General features: G+C 44.1%; 1 protein-coding gene and 1 non-coding gene across 2 annotated transcripts in view; one reads left to right on the top strand and one right to left on the bottom strand.

Annotated features, from left to right (window-relative positions):
- Window positions 1–1,250: 1,250 nt before the first annotated feature.
- Window positions 1,251–20,151, bottom strand: part of LOC126215064 (F-box/LRR-repeat protein fbxl-1-like) — a 118,202-nt gene continuing 99,301 nt past the window's right edge. The window contains exons 5-7 of the mRNA XM_049941714.1: window positions 19,115–19,294; window positions 6,326–6,556; window positions 1,251–1,566 (exon numbers count right to left, since the gene is read on the bottom strand). Coding sequence (XP_049797671.1) covers window positions 1,392–1,566; window positions 6,326–6,556; window positions 19,115–19,294 — 586 coding nt within the window. The 3' untranslated portion in view covers window positions 1,251–1,391. The remainder of the gene's footprint in view (window positions 1,567–6,325; window positions 6,557–19,114; window positions 19,295–20,151) is intronic.
- Trnas-uga (transfer RNA serine (anticodon UGA)) lies at window positions 9,775–9,848 on the top strand. Its single transcript has one exon. It is a non-coding gene; the product is annotated as a tRNA-Ser (tRNA).

Consider the following 20,151-nt stretch of genomic DNA (forward strand, 5'->3'; position numbering starts at 1 on the left):
GCAGTAATATATTTAACATGGAGTTTGATTCATTTAAAAGATTAGTTTTTACCATTCTAATGGAAAAGTGTTATTAGTCTATTGACGAATTCAATGGGGACAGTTTCAGAGTTTTAAGATGGTAATTATGCATTTTATTTTTGTATACTGGAAACTGCAGTATGCATTTGTGTAGCAGTATCTCAGTAGTATACATAAAATAATGTAAACTATTGCATTTCTCTTTAAAAATGTTTCTTATTTTAAATCCTGACACGCCTCCCACAAATTGTGTATTACGAGACAAATAAGAATGACGACAAGGCGCGACAGTGAGTGCGTGTTTCCACCTGCTGTGGAGGGTCGCCTATGCTTTAGACTCACAGCTTTGCAGGTCTGTCAGCAAGCAAAATCGAGAATGGTGACCACAAGATATTTATAATGTGTAAGTTGGCACGCACATCAGCAGGGTGACAGATCATTCATGGAGTGGATCACCAAACCCACACTTGTGCCACTCCACAATGTGTGCTGAAACCACGACAAATGAAATAAAATGACAAAAATTGTTTTCCTAATGAGCCCTCCAATTGTGATGTTGTTAATGTTTATGTTTTATAACTTCTAATTATATGTAAATCGTGAAATATAGATTAGAAATACTGAACAATGGAATGGCAGTGAAGTGTGACTTCTGGTGACACTGACTGTGCAGCAATGTGTTTCAGAACCTCTAGAATATGAAAACAGGTCAGATCTGACAGTTGAGCTCTGGATCAGGGCAACATGGAAAGCATGTAATGTATGTATGACTGACACTTTATTAACAACATTATGAGAAGGAAAGTTGCTACTCAACATATAGCAGAAATGCCGAGTCCGTCCCGGATTTTCCATTGTTTGACACTTTATTAATTTATTTCCATTTCGTCCCAAATAAAAATCGTTGTGTCCTTTCGTTAGTGTATTACTATCTGCAGGTGACATCAAAATAGTGCACATATGAAATAACTGAAAAGTGTGAAACAGGCATCTGAAAGACATTCAGGACACATGGAGGTAGGATTGCCTGCCCATTCAGATTTAAAGGACAATTTCATCAACACAAGGATATGGCAATAAAAGAAATGAATATGACATTCACTATGGTGCCAAAAATTCCCATTTGTGTAATGATAATTGTGACAATGAGCTTCAATATGGGGAGAAATAAAATCAGTTTCAGTGGCTGACATAATGAATTCTTTTGTGAAATAAAAATTTTTTAAACACGAAAAATTGCATTTTTATTTCGGCCAACACTTTCTTGGCTATAATACAATAATTTCATAAATCCATATTTTGTCTTTTACTTGCTTTTCATCCAGGGGCTCCAATGTTACATTCTGCAGTATGAAAACCAAAATTATATCTCAGTACCCGATGTCGGTGTCATCATCATCATCCGTTTCATAATCTGTTAGGAAGTCATTCTCTGTCCATCGGAAAGTATTAATTATCCTGAGCCGAGGCATTTGACTCTGCATTTCAGCAAAAACATTTTCGTAGAAAACCTCATCCTCTTCCTCATACGTCACATGTAGTTCTCTGGAAGAAGAAAGGGAAAAAGTAACTGCAACATTTGTATTTCTGTATTTTATTACACCCTATTTCTTGTAATACTACAAACCATAAACATTGATGAACTGTGTCATAAATGAAGTGCAAAGGAAATTTATCAGAATTTTTAAACTTAGGTATTAACTAGAATTTGTATCTCCTATCTTCATATTAAACAGGTTTTAACTGTGGAAATATGTGGGTAGCATATGGTGTTTTGACTGATATCTCAATAAAGGACTTGGAGAAATGAAGAACCTACAAAAACAGTGAAAACTGATCTCAACATGCAGCTGAGGTAAGTACTAAATGATTTCTATTGTGTTTTTCATTCTAATTATTTCTCGAATACATCAAATCCAATGAAATTTGGAATAATGCACTATTTTGCGACTGATGATTTTAAAGAAAGTGTTTTTTTCATCTGTGCCGTAAATACCTGAGGACCATCCTACAAGATATTTTCAAAATTTTTCCTTTTCCCAGTCAGTCTTCTGACTGGTTCAATACAACCCACCACAAAGTCCTCCCGTGAGCCAATCTCTTGATTTCAGTTGCATCTTGCTTGTGTCCTCAATTATTTGTTGGATGTATTACAATCTCCTTCTACACTTTTTACTCCTCACAACTCCTCCTAGTACCACGGAAGTCATTGCTCAATGTCCTAACACATATCCTATCATCCTGTTTCTCTCCTATCATCCTATCCCTCTTCTTGTCAGTGTTCTCCACACTGATTCTGCACACAACCCACCTCTCATTTCTTATAACAGCCCACCTAACTTTCAACACTCTTCTACCAATTTTCTTCTCTTCTCTTCCAGTTTTCTCATAGTCTGTGCCTCGCTTTCATACAATGCTGTACTCCAAACGTACATTCTCAGGAATTTCTTCTTCTAATTAAGGTTGATGTTTGATACCAGCAGACTTCTCCTGGCCAGAAATGCCCTCTATGCCTGTGCTAATTTGCTTTATACGTATTGTTTGGTTATAATTGAAGTTCAGCCACTTACACAGGTCCAGTGTGGGCTGAATTATCATATGGCAGTGAATCTTGGTAGGTATGGTTGGTTGGTTGTTTTGGGGAAGGAGACCAGACAGCGTGGTCATCGGTCTCATCGAATGAGGGAAGGATGGGGAAGGAAGTCGGCCGTGCCCTTTCAGAGGACCCATCCCGGCATTTGCCTGGAGTGATTTAGGGAAATCACGGAAAACCTAAATCAGGATGGCCGGACGCGGGATTGAACCGTCGTCCTCCCGAATGCGAGTCCAGTGTCTAACCACTGCGCCACCTCGCTCGGTTGGTAGGTATGCTAATGTGTTAATGCAGGACCAATTTATGCTGGAAAAACAATTACTTCCAACTACGGCCACTACGAGCAAATCTGGCACAGTACACCGTTTGTACGACATCCACACTATCGTTCGACAAGCTGTAACGTGAGTGAGAAAGACTGTGTGCTGTTAGTGAAACAGTTTCATGTGAACGGCAGCAATTCCAGTGCTGCACTGACAGAGAGACCAGATGTCATTAAATGCTTTAAAGAAAATGACGATGAAATTCAAAAACGTGGGTGGGCTTGGTGTGGCACCTGGAAGAGGAATGCATCCTATCACAGTGGAAGTTATTGACACAGTTATTGTTGCTGCAACTCACTATGCAGCACGTGTCCCGGCTAATGCTAGTGTTTGTGCCCTTCCACGAGAATTGTCCATCCTGTGGTCAATGGTGTGGACAGTTTTTGTGTGGTGTCACCGCCAGACACCGCACTTGCTAGGTGGTAGCCTTTAAATCGGCCGCGGTCCGTTAGTATACGTCGGACCCGCGTGTCGCCACTATCAGTGATTGCAGACTGAGCCTGCCACACGGCAGGTCTAGTCTAGAGAGACTTCCTAGCACTCGCCCCAGTTGTACAGCCGACTTTGCTAGCGATGGTTCACTGACTACAGACACTCTCATCTGCAGAGATGACAGTTTAGCATAGCCTTCAGCTACGTCATTTGCTACGACCTAGCAAGGCACCATATTCAGTTACTGTAACTAATTACTTCAAGACTGTATTCTGAACAAATAATATTGTGAATCATGTACCGTCAAGAGCGACGTTCATCATTAATGGATTACAGTTAAGTGTCAAACTAATTACGTCCGCTTTCTGAATTCTAATTCCTTGTCATGTTCCAGACCTCACGTCAGTACAGTTCTTCCCTCCTCACGCCAGCCTGCGTGAGCTAAAACGCGTGCATTTAGACTGGCATCCCTACAAGATCCGGACGGTGCAGCAACGAAAAGATCATATCTGCAGCAACGTACTGAATTTGCTCTTCAGTTTTCGGACAGATAGAAGTCGATGACATGCGACCAGGCAATTTTTTATGGAGTGAAGAGGCACATTCTACACTACACGGTACAGTAAATACACAGAACTGCCAAATTTAACGATACTGTTAAACTGCATGTTGTGCACCAAGAACCACTGCAGTTGCTGTATATGACTGTTTGGTGTGGAGTCACAAGCATCTTTATTCTCGGTCCGTTCTCTGAAGAGGATACATCCGTAGGGCCTGTCAGGGGGAGGGGGGGGGGGCTCTGTGATGCCTTTACGTTATGGAGACTTCCTTGTACAGCACGTGATTCCTGCTTTGGAAGAGCACAACTGTGTGGAAACCATTCTTTTCATGTAAGATGGGCCAACACTGCATGTCACTCACCCAGTGAAAGATGTGCTTAGTGCAACCTTCCTTAAAACATACCATCTCCAGAGGTTTTCAGATGCATTGCCTGCAAGATGACCTGATCTGAATCCACGTGACTCTCGGCTCTGGCAATACCTAAAAGAATGCATTTACCAGCGGCACATTAGGTCTCTACCTGATCTGAAGGCCAGCACGCAGGAACACATCGCTTAGATTCCACCGGAACTACTGTGAGCAACTGTTGATCACCTCGTTTTACAGAAGTAGCATCTCATTGACACCTCCAGTGCTCGTACAGAATGAATTAACCCTTTAGTGACCAAATTATTTCCAGAAGTTGTAGACTTTTTATGAACACTTTATTGGGCTAAGAAACCGTTCATAAAATCATAGTTTAAATCTTGAAAGTGAGAGTTTAGCCTACGAGTATAAGAAAATTAGTGGGAACTATTGTTCCCACCGAACCCTGGAGTAACTTCACTTGCTAATTTAAAAAAATGTATTTCCTTTATTTTTTAGTACAAAAACATGTCCTTTGAGTTCACTAAGGTGATGTACTATGGAACATAGAGAAGCACGGTGCTACACACAAAGGTACACGACAGTTGCTACTGATTATTTTTGTTCGCTTTTCTTTGTTCTCGGTGCTACATTGGCAGCATCTTCTGTTTGTTGTACCTTTTGTAGGGAAATGAGTTCCAACTTTATCCAGACAAACTTCATCTGGTACTCCAGACACACCTCTTTTTGGTGTTTGACCTTCCTCTTCTCTTACGACTTGAGAAGCCAGAGATAAGCTGCCTTGCCAAGTGCAATCTAAATGTTAGCTGGTCTGCTTTTGTCTTCTGTAGCTTCCACATAACGTAGGAATTGACAACTGCCAAATGCACAAGAAAGGAAAACAGTTTGTGCCACCACCTCCATGAACGACGGCCTACAGCATACCGTTGACGCAGCTGATCAAATCTATCCACTCCTCCCATTATTCTATTATACTCTGCCACAGCCAATGGGCAGAATAGTTCACTTCTGCTTCCACTAACTTACCTTGTAATATTTATGTAATTTTCAGTCAAATGCAGCAAATATACACAAATACTATCTCCCTCATAAATATAAAAGTAGATAAATACAACACAAGTCACTTCACAAGCAAAAGGAAAGCACACTATCCAAAAAACGCTGTAGCGGTCGAAACAGTGGCTCATTTTCACGCGGGAACTGCGCTTCTGCATTGATTGACTCACAAGGTAGAAAAACAACAGCTTTAGCCTAACTGTTGACAATCTACACATAGTTAGCACACTCTAACAGAGATGGTAGCATAAGTTAGAAGTGGGAACACGGATTACCACTGAACTTACAGAGAAAACAAATAAGTGGGAACTATTTCCATTCGCAGCACCAGATTCGCACCTGGTCGCCAAAATTGAAACTAATTTTTCTCCAGCGTAAAACTGTTCTGTGTTAACGCATTAGAATATAAATCGAGTTTCGCTTCCGTATGATAATTACAGCCCACACTGGACCTCTGTGAGTATCTGCACTTTAATTACAGCCATTTGGTATGTCATCATTGCTTCATGCATCGCGTATTACTTTATTTCCAATGTATCAGAATTGCATCACTTCTTCATGGACACCAGTTTTGATGTTAAATCCATAACTAATTTCATATAGCTAATGCTCATTAATTTCATCTTTCCTGGTTTCTTTCTCAATCTGTAGTGTGTTCTCATTAGACTGCTCTTTCCATTCAACAGGTTCTGAAATTCTTCCTCCCTTTCACTAGCCAATAGGAGTATCATCAGTGAATGATATTATTAATATCCATTCTCCCTGAATTTTAATCCACTCTTCCGTCTTTCTTTTATTTCTATCACTGCTTCTTTGATATACAAACTGGAAAGTTGGGATTGAAAGTTTATATCCCTGTCTTACACTCTCTCTAATACTAGCACTCTGTTCCCAGTCTCGTGGAAGTCATCGAGGTCATACGGTAGAAACGCAAGTTCATTAGAACCGGGCTCGGACAGTGAACAGAACCTACCTGAGGTTCACGAGCCTGACAGAAAATTCTTCAAATGGCACAGCTCTGATGTGGCCGCTGTACAAGATATTGAGGCAGTGCAGCTCCTTCAAGTCCAGGACGTGCCGTAGGCTCGGCTGCAGATCTGTCAGGTCGTCAATGTACTGGAGGAGCAGTGTGCGGAGGGCCGGCAGCTGCGCCACGTGGGCCACGGCAGATCCGCCCAGCCCACTACATCCGGAAAGATCCAGTCTACAAGAACAAACAGAAAAATAATGTAACACTTTAAGATGTTGGTGACAACATGAAATTTGCTGTGTAATACACACTACGACAAAAAAGAAAGGCAATGAATTATCCAAATGGGACAGAAATCAGTACATGTACAGACAAACAAATGGTTACATGTTGTGTACATAGTTCCGTGTAGTCAGTGCGTACACAAATTTCCCAGTATAGTGCGCCCCGCTAAGCACAACAGCGCAGGCGCAGCGCTCGTCCGTCTCCGCACTACGAGATGGCGCTGCCTTAGAGACGGACCAAATTCTGCTTCCGCCGATCCGCGTATTAATATGTAACACAGCCAATGAGACTGCTGCTAACGTAGAACCTTTTCTCCTCGGAGATCACACTCGCACAGTGATACCTGAACGCGCGAGGTATTATAACGAGTGTACAGACCTCCGATTAGTCAGTCTGCATTAGTCTGCACCAGTCTGCATTAGTCTGTACCAGTCTATAGTCGAGTTTCAGTCTGCACCTAAGAAGATTATCATATTCCTGTACATAGCCATGAAGATAAATGTATAGATACTTTGTCAAGTATCAGAGATATGTGAGAATAAGATTAACGTACCAAGACCAAAGGAACTTAAGATTGTCAATTGTAAACAGCATCCAGAATCAAGTTACGTAATGTTTATGCTTGTTATCATTTTAATAAATGTGTGTGAAAATTAATCAAGTTCTGTTTAAAGTTGGTCACCGTCAATCTGCTACTCTAAGCGTGCAAGTGGCATTTCTATCGTCCGACCTAACGGCAGAAGATAAACAGGCCAAGATAAGACGACGAGACATATTGCTGACACTCGCCTACTTCGTTAGAGCGACAAGTCAAATAATCTGACGGTGTGTGTACCGAAGGTCTTGCAGTACGCACACCACATTACAATTTCAGAAAAAAACTGGATGATTCATTCAGGAGAGAGAGCTCCACAAATTGAGCAAATCAATAGTGCATTGGTCCATCTCTGGCACCTGTGCAAGGTTGGCACCGATGACGGAGTTGTCGAGTGTCCTCCTGGGGAATACCGGGCCAAATTCTGACCTATCGATCCATTAGATCGTCGTAATTCTGAGACTGTTGGAGCACCCTACCCATAGCGCTCCAAATGCTCTCGATTGGGAAGACATCCGGCAAACTTGCTGACCGAGGTAGGGTTTGGCAAGCACCAAGAAAAGCAGTAGAAACTCTCGCCCTGTGGAGGCAGGCATTATCTTGCCAAAACGTAAGCCGAGGACAGCTCGCCACGAACGGCGACAAAACGGGGCGTAGAGTAGCATCCACTAACTGTCGTGCCGCAAGTGTTCCGAGGATGACAACTGAAGGAGTGCTGAAAACAAATGGCACCTCAAACCGTCACTTCTGGTTGTCGCACCGTATGGCGGGTGACAGACAGGTTGGTATCCCTCTGCTATCTGGGGTACCTCCAGTCTGGAATAAAATTGTCTTCAGTGATGAGCTCTGCTCGAAATTGAGCCACAGTGACCGGCAAAGACCTGCCTGGGGACACCCCGGACTGTAGTGGGATACCAACAGACAGCAAAACAACCGGAACTGATAGTCTGGAGTGCCACTTGTTTTCGTAGCAGCTCACTTTCGGTTGTTATCGTCGGAAAACTTGTGGCATAGCAGCAAGTCGACACTATTTGGTTGCCATCCACAGCAGCCTTACAGCACAGTGATACGTCAACGATATTCTACGCCCCTTTTGGTTGCCCTTCCTGCTCTTACATTTCAGCAAGATAATGCCAGCCCAAACACGGCGAGAGTTGCTACTGCCCGTCTTCACGCTCGCCAAACTCTACCTCGGCCAGCGAGGTTGCCGGATCACTCCCCAACTGAGAACATTTGAAGCATTATGGGCAAAGCTTTAATGATCTCAGGATTTCGATGACAGAATTGGGCACCCAATATCCGTCAGGAAGACATCCGACGACTCTGTCGATCGGAACCGAGACGAATAACTGCTTGCGTAGAGGCCAGAGGTAGACCGACGCGTAGTCGACTTGCTCAATTTCTGAAGCTCTTTCTCTCGAATAAATCATCCAACTTTTCTGAAATTTTAATGATTTGTTTGTCTGTGCACGTACATCACATCTGCCAGTTTCCATCCCTCTGGACAATTCCTTCGTGGTGTGACGTGTTCTTGACTTAGAGCGGCATTTACACGTGAGTAATTTCCTGTGCACACTAAGTGCAGCAGCTGTTGCAAATACATGCACGGGAACAGACTCTCACTCAGCTCTGTCCCGTGGCACAATCTTCTGGGCCTTTGCAGCTAAGGGGAAAAAGTACAGGGTCTTCATAAACGAGTGGTGCATTTTCATATATTTATTGATTTATACGGGCACATTTTACATCATAATTTTACATCACTACATGACTACGGAGAGCACAGGCTCGCTGTGTCGTCGGGACCGGAACACGGGTCCGGGAACTGCGACGGACGAGCCCGGTGGCGGTCGCGGTCGGGGTAGTATGTGGAGCTCAGTGGGAATGTGTGCACGCATAGCGACAGTGGGCCCGGGAGCTGTGACGGGCAGTCGGCCGACGAGACGGGAGGAGACGTCTGGAGAACTGGAGACGAGATCACAGCTAGTGAAGTGGCCTGCCGGAGACACTGTGTTAATAGCAGATGGCAGGCGCGGTGCAAGCTGGCCGTATCGTGTGGTGTGACGTCATTACGGTGTGGCACGGGCATTCGAAACGGACGCGGCGGCCAGCTCGCGTGACGCAGTCCGCCGGCTGCCGGAGTGCCCGTTTGGAGCACGGTCTCGGGGGCTGCCCGGCGAGGTCGGGGACGGGACGAGGTGGGCGTGGCCGCGCAGTGGCAGCTGGCGGTACGCGTGCGCCGCTGACGGCTAGGGGAGTGGGCTCTGCCTAACAGCTCGCACGGGGAGTGTCGTCCGTGGACAAGTCCTCCACTGAAACTTCCTAGCAGATTAAAACTGTGTGCCGGACCGAGACTCGAAGTGCTAGGAAGTTTCGTATCAGCGCACACTCCGCTGCAGAGTGAAAATCTCATTCTGGGAACATCCTCGAGGCTGTGGCTAAGCCATGTCTCCGCAATATCCTTTCTTTCAGGAGTGCTAGTTCTGCAAGTTTCGCAGGAGAGTTTCTGTAAAGTTTGGAAGGTAGGAGACGAGATACTGGCAGAAGTAAAGCTGTGAGGACGGGGCGTGAGTCGTGCTCGGGTAGCTCAGGGGTAGAGCACTTGCCCCTGAAAGGCAAAGGTCCCGAGTTCGAATCTCGGTCCGGCACACAGTTTTAATCTGCTAGGAAATTTCATATCAGCGCACACTCCGCTGCAGAGTGAAAATCTCCTCCACTGGTTCGAAGAACTGAACGAGAATCAGAGTAGTTGAGATGAAAGCTGTCTCAATTCTGTCCACGGAGACTTTAGTCGGCTCGCCATTACATTTGATCTGCAGAATGTTCTCGTCACGGTGATCGTGCGGTGGACTCGTGACTATGGCAGCATAAGTGGTGGCCGTGCCACGTCTACGCACAATACCGGGTGAAAAGTATTTAATGCGACAAACTCTGGGAGGTTGTAGGGGACGTCAAAACAAATATTTTCCCTAATGTCATTTTTACCTATGAGGATTATTTAAACTGGTGGAGGCTGTATTATGCTCGTCAGTTGTTAGAGGCCGTGTTACGCTCTTCAGTTGTAGGCAACTGCTGTCCACCAGTGTAGTAGTGCGTTGTCTCTGTTTACTAATGGAGCGATACACCTGGAGTGAGTACACTGATATGGTTGGTGCGTACTACGTAGCGCACCACAACGGACGAGCTGCACAGCGGGTTTATCAACAGCAATATCCTAATCGCCGTATCCCGCATCACACGACCTTTGCTGCTGTGTACCGTCGTCTGCGTGAGACCGGGTCATTTAGCAGGTTACCGGGACAGGGACGCCTTCACCCGCTAAGAACACTGCAATTTGAGGAAGCTGTCTTGCAGCATGTGGAGCGGGATCCTTCAATCAGCACTCGTGCATTTGCACGTAACTTGGGGACGAATCAGACGAATGTAAGAACAGTCCTTCGAGAGCAGTTGTTACGTCCATTTCACTTACAGCGTGTCCACAACCTGGAACCAGTTGATTATCCACCCAGAGCACAGTTTTCGCAGTGGTACCTGGAACAGTGTGATTTGCATCCTACATTTCCATCCTCTGTGTCGTTTATCGATGAAGCAACGTTCGGGAGTGATGGAGTCTTCAACATGCACAGTTCGCATGCTAGGAGTGAGGATAACCCACATGCCACAGTTACTAGCGCTCATCAAGTGCGGCTCTTCGTTAATGTGTGGTTCCGTGTTGTTGGGGGCTGTTTAATTGGACCGTACCTGCTACCTTGAAAGGCGGATATAAGATGAACATCAACAAAAGCAAAACAAGGATAATGGAATGTAGTCTAAGTAAGTCGGGTGATGCTGAGGGAATTAGATTAGGAAATGAGGCACTTAAAGTAGTAAAGCAGTTTTGCTATTTGGGGAGCAAAATAACTGATGATGGTCGAAGTGGAGAGGATATAAAATGTAGGCTGGCAGTGGCAAGGAAAGCGTTTCTGAAGAAGAGAAATTTGTTAACATCCAGTATTGATTTAAGTGTCAGGAAGTCATTTCTGAAAGTATTCGTATGGAGTGTAGCCATGTATGGAAGTGAAACATGGACGATAAATAGTTTGGACAAGAAGAGAATAGAAGCTTTCGAAATGTGGTGCTACAGAAGAATGCTGAAGATAAGGTGGGTAGATCACATAACTAATGAGGAAGTATTGAATAGGATTGGGGAGAAGAGACGTTTGTGGCACAACTTGACCAGAAGAAGGGATCGGTTGGTAGGACATGTTCTGAGGCATCAGGGGATCACCAATTTAGTGTTGGAGGGCAGCGTGGAGGGTAAAAATCGTAGAGGGAGACCAAGAGATGAATACACTAAGCAGATTCAGAAGGATGTAGGTTGCAGTAGGTACTGGGAGATGAAAAAGCTTGCACAGGATAGAGTAGCATGGAGAGCTGCATCAAACCAGTCTCAGGACTGAAGACGACAACAACAACAACCTGCTACCTAGGCCATTAATTGGCAGGCACTATTACAATTTTCTCGCCAGAGCATTGTCAGAATTGCTGGAAGACGTCCCGCTCCCTACAAGACAACGCACGTGGTTCCAACATGACGGGGCGCCGGCACATTTCAGTCTTCGTGTGCGCCGATCCCTGGACCGACGGTTCCCAGAAACGTGGATTCGCAGAGGTGGTCCTGTACCGTGGCCTGCTCGATCCTAAGGTATGTCCCCTCTGGACTTTTTTGTTTGGGGAGAGATGCGCAACCTTGGTTAGGCAACTCCTGTTGCATAAGAAGAGGACCTGGTTGCCCGGATAGTAGCAGCAGCAGGAACAATTCAGGATACTCCTGGTGTTTTTGCCCGTGTGAGACAGAACACGATCCGACGGTGTAACCTTTGTTAACGAGTCAATGGAGGCATTTTTGAAAATCTACTGTAACTGAAATTGGGTTGTGTTAATGTGTTGTCTCTTGGTCATAAGAAAATGGAAGAGAGTTTCTTAGTTTAATTAATTTGCCATCAGAGAAATATTCCTCTACCGGTTTAAATACTCCTCATAGGAAAAAATGACATTAGGGAAAAATATTTGTTTTGATGTCCCCTACAACCTCCCAGAGTTTGTCGGTTTAAATACTTTCCACCCTGTATAATGTGCGACACTGTAAATCGGCTCGAACAAATGCCCACCGGTAATGTGCTGTGTGAGCGCGTGCAGTCGGAGGTCGGCTGTACGACTGGGCAGATGTTGAGCCAGTGTGGGCCCCGAGGCACGGTAGTACCCCCTCCAGTAATTCACCGGGAATGGCGAGCGACTGACCACAGGCGAGGTGCACAGGTGGAATACCGATCTCATGCTCCGGATTACTCACAGGCGACAAATATGAGCCAAAGCGCGTCCGTCCGGCTGATGCCGTGACACAGCGGGGATGCTTCCGGTATACGGTGGAGCCGCTCCGGGTGGCTACGCAGACGTCAAGTGCACGACGACGAGTCCGGAAGTGTGTCGGACTGCCGTCGCGTCCCGCCCAATGTGCAAACTGCGTCTCATCTCACTGGCACCGTTTGATTCGTGGACACGACAGGACGAAGCAAACAGTCGGCACTCGTTCAAATCCGTCAAGGTGTCACTGGGGGGCCACGCATTGTACTCGATCCGCGTGGTCCGTGGCTGACAGAATCGGAAATAGGCGTAACTGCCCACGAGGCGTGGAGGTCTAGCTGACACTGGCTTTTGCTTGGCTGGGTGCTCCACCGGCCATTAGATCTCCTCTCACAGGTAAACGCTGACGTGCTGCTACCCACGTCATTCTGTGGGACGCCTGCCACAAGTTGCTGAAAATGTTACAGAGTTTGGCATAACTACGTTTAATATCTTTTGTGTGATCTGAAATTTAAAAACCTCTCTCACACCGGCCTGATTTAGCGTCACTGATCAGGATAGTAAAAAACATGCGTATATTAAGGGAATCTTAATTCACAAAGCAGGCTTATCACATTCACACAGTTCAATACTGTTCTATCCTGATTACATTGAGCTTAACTTAAATTCCATAAGGCAGTGAAGCAATTCGAAGTCTCGGTGCGACGAAAATTGTCAGTCGATGTCCTGAAAACATTTGTAATAATTATTAACTTTCGGTGATCACATGGGGAAGACCGGAGATCTGCTGGTAAGACCGTGCTAGCCTATTTATTTGAAGTAACTGGATATCTTGAGCATACAAAACGGCAGGTTCGTCCAGTGCAAATCAGACGTTCCCCACTGATCCCGCGCAACACAGCGTAGTAAGCAGACACTGTCAATAATAAACAGTTAAATAATACGCGAACACACTTACTTTAGTTCAGTTCGTGTATTAAATTCCTTCTCATACAGAATCTCATCAAGATGGCGACTAGCTCAACAATACATACATATACATCTTCTTTCTTTCACGGCTAATCGGCAAGATCTGAATCTTTCTTTTCATAAGAGAAAACATAGATAGCAGAGAAGCTATTCCATGGAGTAAATGCACGCTCCAAGGAATAATAGGGCTTGAAACTACTTTGCATTGATAATCATCGTATATTAAAGTTTAGGAATCGGTAAGATAAGAAGAGATATTTCGAAATATGTAGTGAGTTATATAATTTATAAAAATTTCTCAAAATATTGCGTAGAGACCGCTGCAAGAGACATTACATACAGTACTGCTCAGGTGACAACCTCGGATTTCAAACAGAGTCCACAAAGTGGGTGCCCCATCTTCTCACCACAGACGACAAATTTCATCATCGTGAGGCGTACAAACAGCTACTGAAACGCTACCAAACTGAAGGGCAACATTTTGTGCACCGGAGTTTGATCTGTGGTTAAACGTGGGTCCACTGTTACGCACGGGAATCGAAAAAAGCAGCCCAAAATGGCACACAAGAGACGACTCTACACCAACTGAGTGCCTTAAATTCTCTCTCTGTGGGGAAGGTCATTGCGAGAGTCTTTTTTTTATATTAAGGAAGTTCTCATCAGTTTTCTCCAAGAATGCTGTACTGTCACCGCCGGATACTACTGCCATTTTCTTCATCGATCGGAAAGTGAATATCGTCAGAAAATACCAAATCTCGGGCGTGACTAGGCTGCTTGACATTGCTCGACCCCACACGGCAGCCCAAACTCGACAAAAACTTTGGGAGCTGTCGTGTGCCACACTACGACATCCTCCCTACACTCCGCACTTATTGTCCTGCGATTTTCATTTGTTTGGACCACTAAAAGAAGCACTTGGACAATACAGATCTCACAACAATCACGCTGCTAAATGTTTGTGTGAACCCTGCTGTTACAGCCACATTCATTTTGTGAAAACGGGAGTAAGAAAACTACCTGTTGTTGTTGTTGTGGTCTTCAGTCCTGAGACTGGTTTGATGCAGCTCTCCATGCTACTCTATCCTGTGCAAGCTTCTTCATCTCCCAGTACCTACTGCAGCCTACATCCTTCTGAATCTGCTTACTGTATTCATCTCTTGGTCTCCCTCTACGATTTTTACCCTCCACTCTGCCCTCCAATGCTAAATTTGTGATCCCCTGATGCCTCAGAACATGTCCTACCAACCAATCCCTTCTTCTACTCAAGTTGTGCCACAAACTTCTCTTCTCCCCAATCCTATTCAATACCTCCTCATTAGTTAAGTGATCTACCCATCTAATCTTCAGCATTCTTCTGTAGCACCACATTTCGAAAGCTTCTATTCTCTTCTTGTCCAGTCTTTTTATTGTCCATGTTTCACTTCCATACATGGCTACACTCCATACAAATACTTTCAGAAACGACTTCCTGACACTTAAATCTATACCCGATGTTACGCTTTCCTTGCCATTTCCAGTCTACATTTTATATCCTCTCTACTTCGACCATCACCAGTTATTTTGCTACCCAAATAGCAAAACTCCTTTACTACTTTAAGTGTCTCGTTTCCTAATCTAATTCCCTCAGCATCAGCCGACTTAATTCGACTACATTCCATTATCCTCGTTTTGCTTTTCTTGATGTTTATTTTATACCGTCCTTTCAAGACACTGTCCATTCCGTTCAACAGCTCTTCCAAGTCCTTTGCTGTCTCTGAGGTTCGCCGATGACATTGTAATTCTGTCAAAGTTTTTATTTCTTCTCCATGGATTTTAATACCTACTCCGTTCTTTTCTTTTGTTTTATTTACTGCTTGCTCAATATACAGATTGAATAACATCAGGGAGAGGCTACAACCCTGTCTCACTCCCTTCCCAACCACTGCTTCCCTTTCATGTCCCTCGACTCTTATACCTGCCATCTGGTTTCTGTACAAATTCTAAATAGCCTTCCGCTCCCTGTATTTTACCCCTGCCACCTTCAGAATTTGAAAGAGAGTATTCCAGTCAACATTGTCAAAAGCTTTCTCTGTTGTTGTTGTTGTGGTCTTCAGTCCTGAGACTGGTTTGATGCAGCTCTCCATGCTACTCTATCCTGTGCAAGCTTCTTCATCTCCCAGTACCTACTGCATCCTACATCCTTCTGAATCTGCTTAGTGTATGCATCTCTTGGTCTCCCCCTACGATTTTTACCCTCCACGCTGCCCTCCAATACTAAATTGGTGTTCCCTTGATGCCTCAGAACATGTCCTACCAACCGATCCCTTCTTCTGGTCAAGTTGTGCCACAAACTCCTCTTCTCCCCAATCCGATTCAGTACCTCCTCATTAGTTATGTGATCTACCCATCTAATCTTCAGCATTCTTCTGTAGCACCACATTTCGAAAGCTTCTATTCTCTTCTTGTCCAAACTATTTATCGTCCATGTTTCACTTCCATACATGGCTACACTCCATACAAATACTTTCAGAAAAGACTTCCTGACACTTAAATCTATACTCGATGTTAACAAATTTCTCTTCTTCAGAAACGCTTTCCTTGCCATTGCCAGTCTACATTTTATATCCTCTCTACTTCGACCATCATCGGTTATTTTGCTCCCCAAATAGCAAAACTCCTTTACTACTTTAAGTGTCTCATTTCCTAATCTAATACCCTCAACATCACCCGACTTACTTCGACTACATTCCATTATCCTCGTTTTGCTTTTGTTGATGTTCATCTTATATTCTCCCTTCAAGACACCATCCATTCCGTTCAACTGCTCTTCCAAGTCCTTTGCTGTCTCTGACAGAATTACAATGTCATCGGCGAACCTCAAAGTTTTTATTTCTTCTCCATGGATTTTAATACCTACTCCGAATTTCTCTTTTGTTTCCTTCACTGCTTGCTCAATATACAGATTGAATAACATCGGGGAGAGGCTACAACCCTGTCTTACTCCCTCCCCAACCACTGCTTCCCTTTCGTGTCCCTCGACTCTTATAACTGCCATCTGGTTTCTGTACAAATTGTAAATAGCCTTTCGCTCCCTGTATTTTACCCCTGCCACCTTTAGAATTTGAAAGAGAGTATTCCAGTCAACATTGTCAAAAGCTTTCTCTAAGTCTACAAATGCTAGAAACGTAGGTTTGCCTTTCCTTAATCTTTCTTCTAAGATAAGTCGTAAGGTCAGTATTGCCTCACGTGTTCCAGTATTTTTACGAAATCCACACTGATCTTCCCCGAGGTCGGCTTCTACCAGTTTTTCCATTCGTCTGTAAAGAATTCGTGTTAGTATTTTGCAGCATTGGCTTATTAAACTGATTGTTCGGTAATTCTCACATCTGTCAACACCTGCTTTCTTTGGGATTGGAATTATTATATTCTTCTTGAAGTCTGAGGGTATTTCGCCTGTTTCATACATCTTGCTCACCAGATGGTAGAGTTTTGTCAGGACTGGCTCTCCCAAGGCCGTCAGTAGTTCCAATGGAATGTTGTCTACTCCGGGGGCCTTGTTTCGACTCAGGTCTTTCAGTGCTCTGTCAAACTCTTCACGCAGTATAGTATCTCCCATTTGATCTTCATCTACATCCTCTTCCATTTCCATAATATTGTCCTCAAGTACATCGCCCTTGTATAGACCCTCTATATACTCCTTCCACCTTTCTGCTTTCCCTTCTTTGCTTAGAACTGGGTTTCCATCTGAGCTCTTGATGTTCATAGAAGTCGTTCTCTTATCTCCAAAGGTCTCTTTAATTTTCCTGTAGGCAGTATCTATCTTACCCCTAGTGAGATAAGCCTCTACATCCTTACATTTGTCCTCTAGCCATCCCTGCTTAGCCATTTTGCACTTCCTGTCAATCTCATTTTTGAGACGTTTGTATTCCTTTTTGCCTGCTTCATTTACTGCATTTTTATATTTTCTCCTTTCATCAATTAAACTCAATATTTCTTCTGTTACCCAAGGATTTCTACTAGCCCTCGTCTTTTTACCTACTTTATCCTCTGCTGCCTTCACTACTTCATCCCTCAAAGCTACCCATTCTTCTTCTACTGTATTTCTTTCCCCCATTCCTGTCAATTGTTCCCTTATGCTCTCCCTGAAACTCTGTACAACCTCTGGTTCTTTCAGTTTATCCAGGTCCCATCTCCTTAAATTCCCACCTTTTTGCAGTTTCTTCAGTTTTAATCTACAGGTCATAACCAATAGATTGTGGTCAGAGTCCACATCTGCCCCTGGGAATGTCTTACAATTTAAAACCTGGTTCCTAAATCTCTGTCTTACCATTATATAATCTATCTGATACCTTTTAGTATCTCCAGGGTTCTTCCATGTATACAACCTTCTTCTATGATTCTTGAACCAAGTGTTAGCTATGATTAAGTTGTGCTCTGTGCAAAATTCTACCAGGCGGCTTCCTCTTTCATTTCTTAGCCCCAATCCATATTCACCTACTACGTTTCCTTCTCTCCCTTTTCCTACACTCGAATTCCAGTCACCCATGACTATTAAATTTTCGTCTCCCTTCACTATCTGAATAATTTCTTTTATTTCATCATACATTTCTTCAATTTCTTCGTCATCTGCAGAGCTAGTTGGCATATAAACTTGTACTACTGTAGTAGGTGTGGGCTTCGTATCTATCTTGGCCACAATAATGCGTTCACTAAGCTGTTTGTAGTAGCTTACCCGCGTTGCTATTTTCCTATTCATTATTAAACCTACTCCTGCATTACCCCTATTTGACTTTGTGTTTATAACCCTGTAGTCACCTGACCAGAAGTCTTGTTCCTCCTGCCACCGAACTTCACTAATTCCCACTATATCTAACTTTAACCTATCCATTTCCCTTTTCAAATTTTCTAACCTACCTGCCCGATTAAGGGACCTGACATTCCACGCTCCGATCCGTAGAACGCCAGTTTTCTTTCTCCTGATAACGACATCCTCTTGAGTAGTCCCCGCCCGGAGATCCGAATGGGGGACTATTTTACCTCCGGAATATTTTACCCAAGAGGACGCCATCATCATTTAATCATACAGTAAAGCTGCATGCCCTCGGGAAAAATTACAGCCGTAGTTTCCCCTTGCTTTCAGCCGTTCGCAGTATCAGCACAGCAAGGCCGTTTTGGTTATTGTTACAAGGCCAGATCAGTCAATCATCCAGACTGTTGCCCTTGCAACTACTGAAAAGGCTGCTGCCCCTCTTCAGGAACCACACGTTTGTCTGGCCTCTCAACAGATACCCCTCCGTTGTGGTTGTACCTACAGTACGGCTATCTGTATCGCTGAGGCACGCAAGCCTCCCCACCAACGGCAAGGTCCATGGTTCATAGGAGTAGTTCACAAATGCTAGAAACGTAGGTTTGCCTTTCCTTAATCATTCTTCCAAGATACTACCTATCACCTGGGAAAAATTTATTTCCCTTTCAGAAGACTATACACAGATTAAATAACTTGTGTGTGTGCGTTTTTCTGAAGTGAACTTATAAAAAAAAATTCAAATTAATAGTTGAATCTCTTATGTACGTGAGCATAAAACATGTTCCAAAACTGTATAACAGCGACGTCCGGTACTTACATGTGTAAGTGTTTAAGACGGTGGATCTCGGCAAGTGCTCCGTCTGTGAGACTCGTCGCAAAAATCAGCCTCAGCTCGCGCAGTGACGGGCATCCCCGAGAAATGGTGACCACCGCGTCATCCGGGAGGTTGGTGGCGTGCGGCAGGTCCAACCTCTGCAGCAGTGGTAGGCAGCCGGGCCTGCAGTTGTTCAAAACAACACCTGTTACAAATGTAAATCTAAGCTGCACAGATGAAATATTAGTCAGCCCCTCAAAAGAGTACCCTATTTACTCGAATCTAAGCCGCACCTGAAAAATGAGACTCGAAATCAAGGAAAAAAAATTTTCCCGAATCTAAGCCGCACCTGAAATTTGAGACTCGAAATTCAAGGGGAGAGAAAAGTTTTAGGCCGCACCTCCAAATCGAAACAAAGTTGGTCCATTGTAATATGAGACACAATTTAGGTCGAATAAATGACGATACTGCTACAGTAGTTTGGTTCGAGTCGTAAGCTTAGCAGTTACGCTTTACCAGGTAGCCGTTGCCATTGCTATGCGTCACGCGCTCCGTCCGTATTTATACGGGTACCCTTCCTTTTTCACGTGCTGCGTCTGGTTTGAATCGATTGCTTATTTTTCTTTGATCTGATAAGTGCCGTTCTCTTTGTTATAGGTGTTTACGTCACTCTAAGCTGAAAATGCATTACTGTACTGTGTCATGCACTGTTTGTCGCATTCTGATAGTGGGAGTTTACGGCTGTGGTTTACGGGCTGTCGCCGCTCGCGGCATGGCTTGCTTATGTGCACGCTACCGCCGCTTACAATGAAAAAAAAAAAAAAGAAAAAAAAAAGAGGAATTGTCAGAGTAGTGAAACAATGACAAGACACTGCTATTTGTTGTTACTTACACTGCTGCTTTCTTTGATAATGATCAACAAGATACAAATAATAGACTGCGTATGATAGAAGATGTTCTGAACGAGAGTTTAGCGAAAATTTTTCACCGTTTGAAAATATTTGCAGACGCCTCTTTAGTACATTACATTCTGCACAGAA

This window comes from Schistocerca nitens, chromosome 12, assembly GCF_023898315.1.
Source record: "Schistocerca nitens isolate TAMUIC-IGC-003100 chromosome 12, iqSchNite1.1, whole genome shotgun sequence".
NCBI lineage: Eukaryota > Metazoa > Arthropoda > Insecta > Orthoptera > Acrididae > Schistocerca > Schistocerca nitens.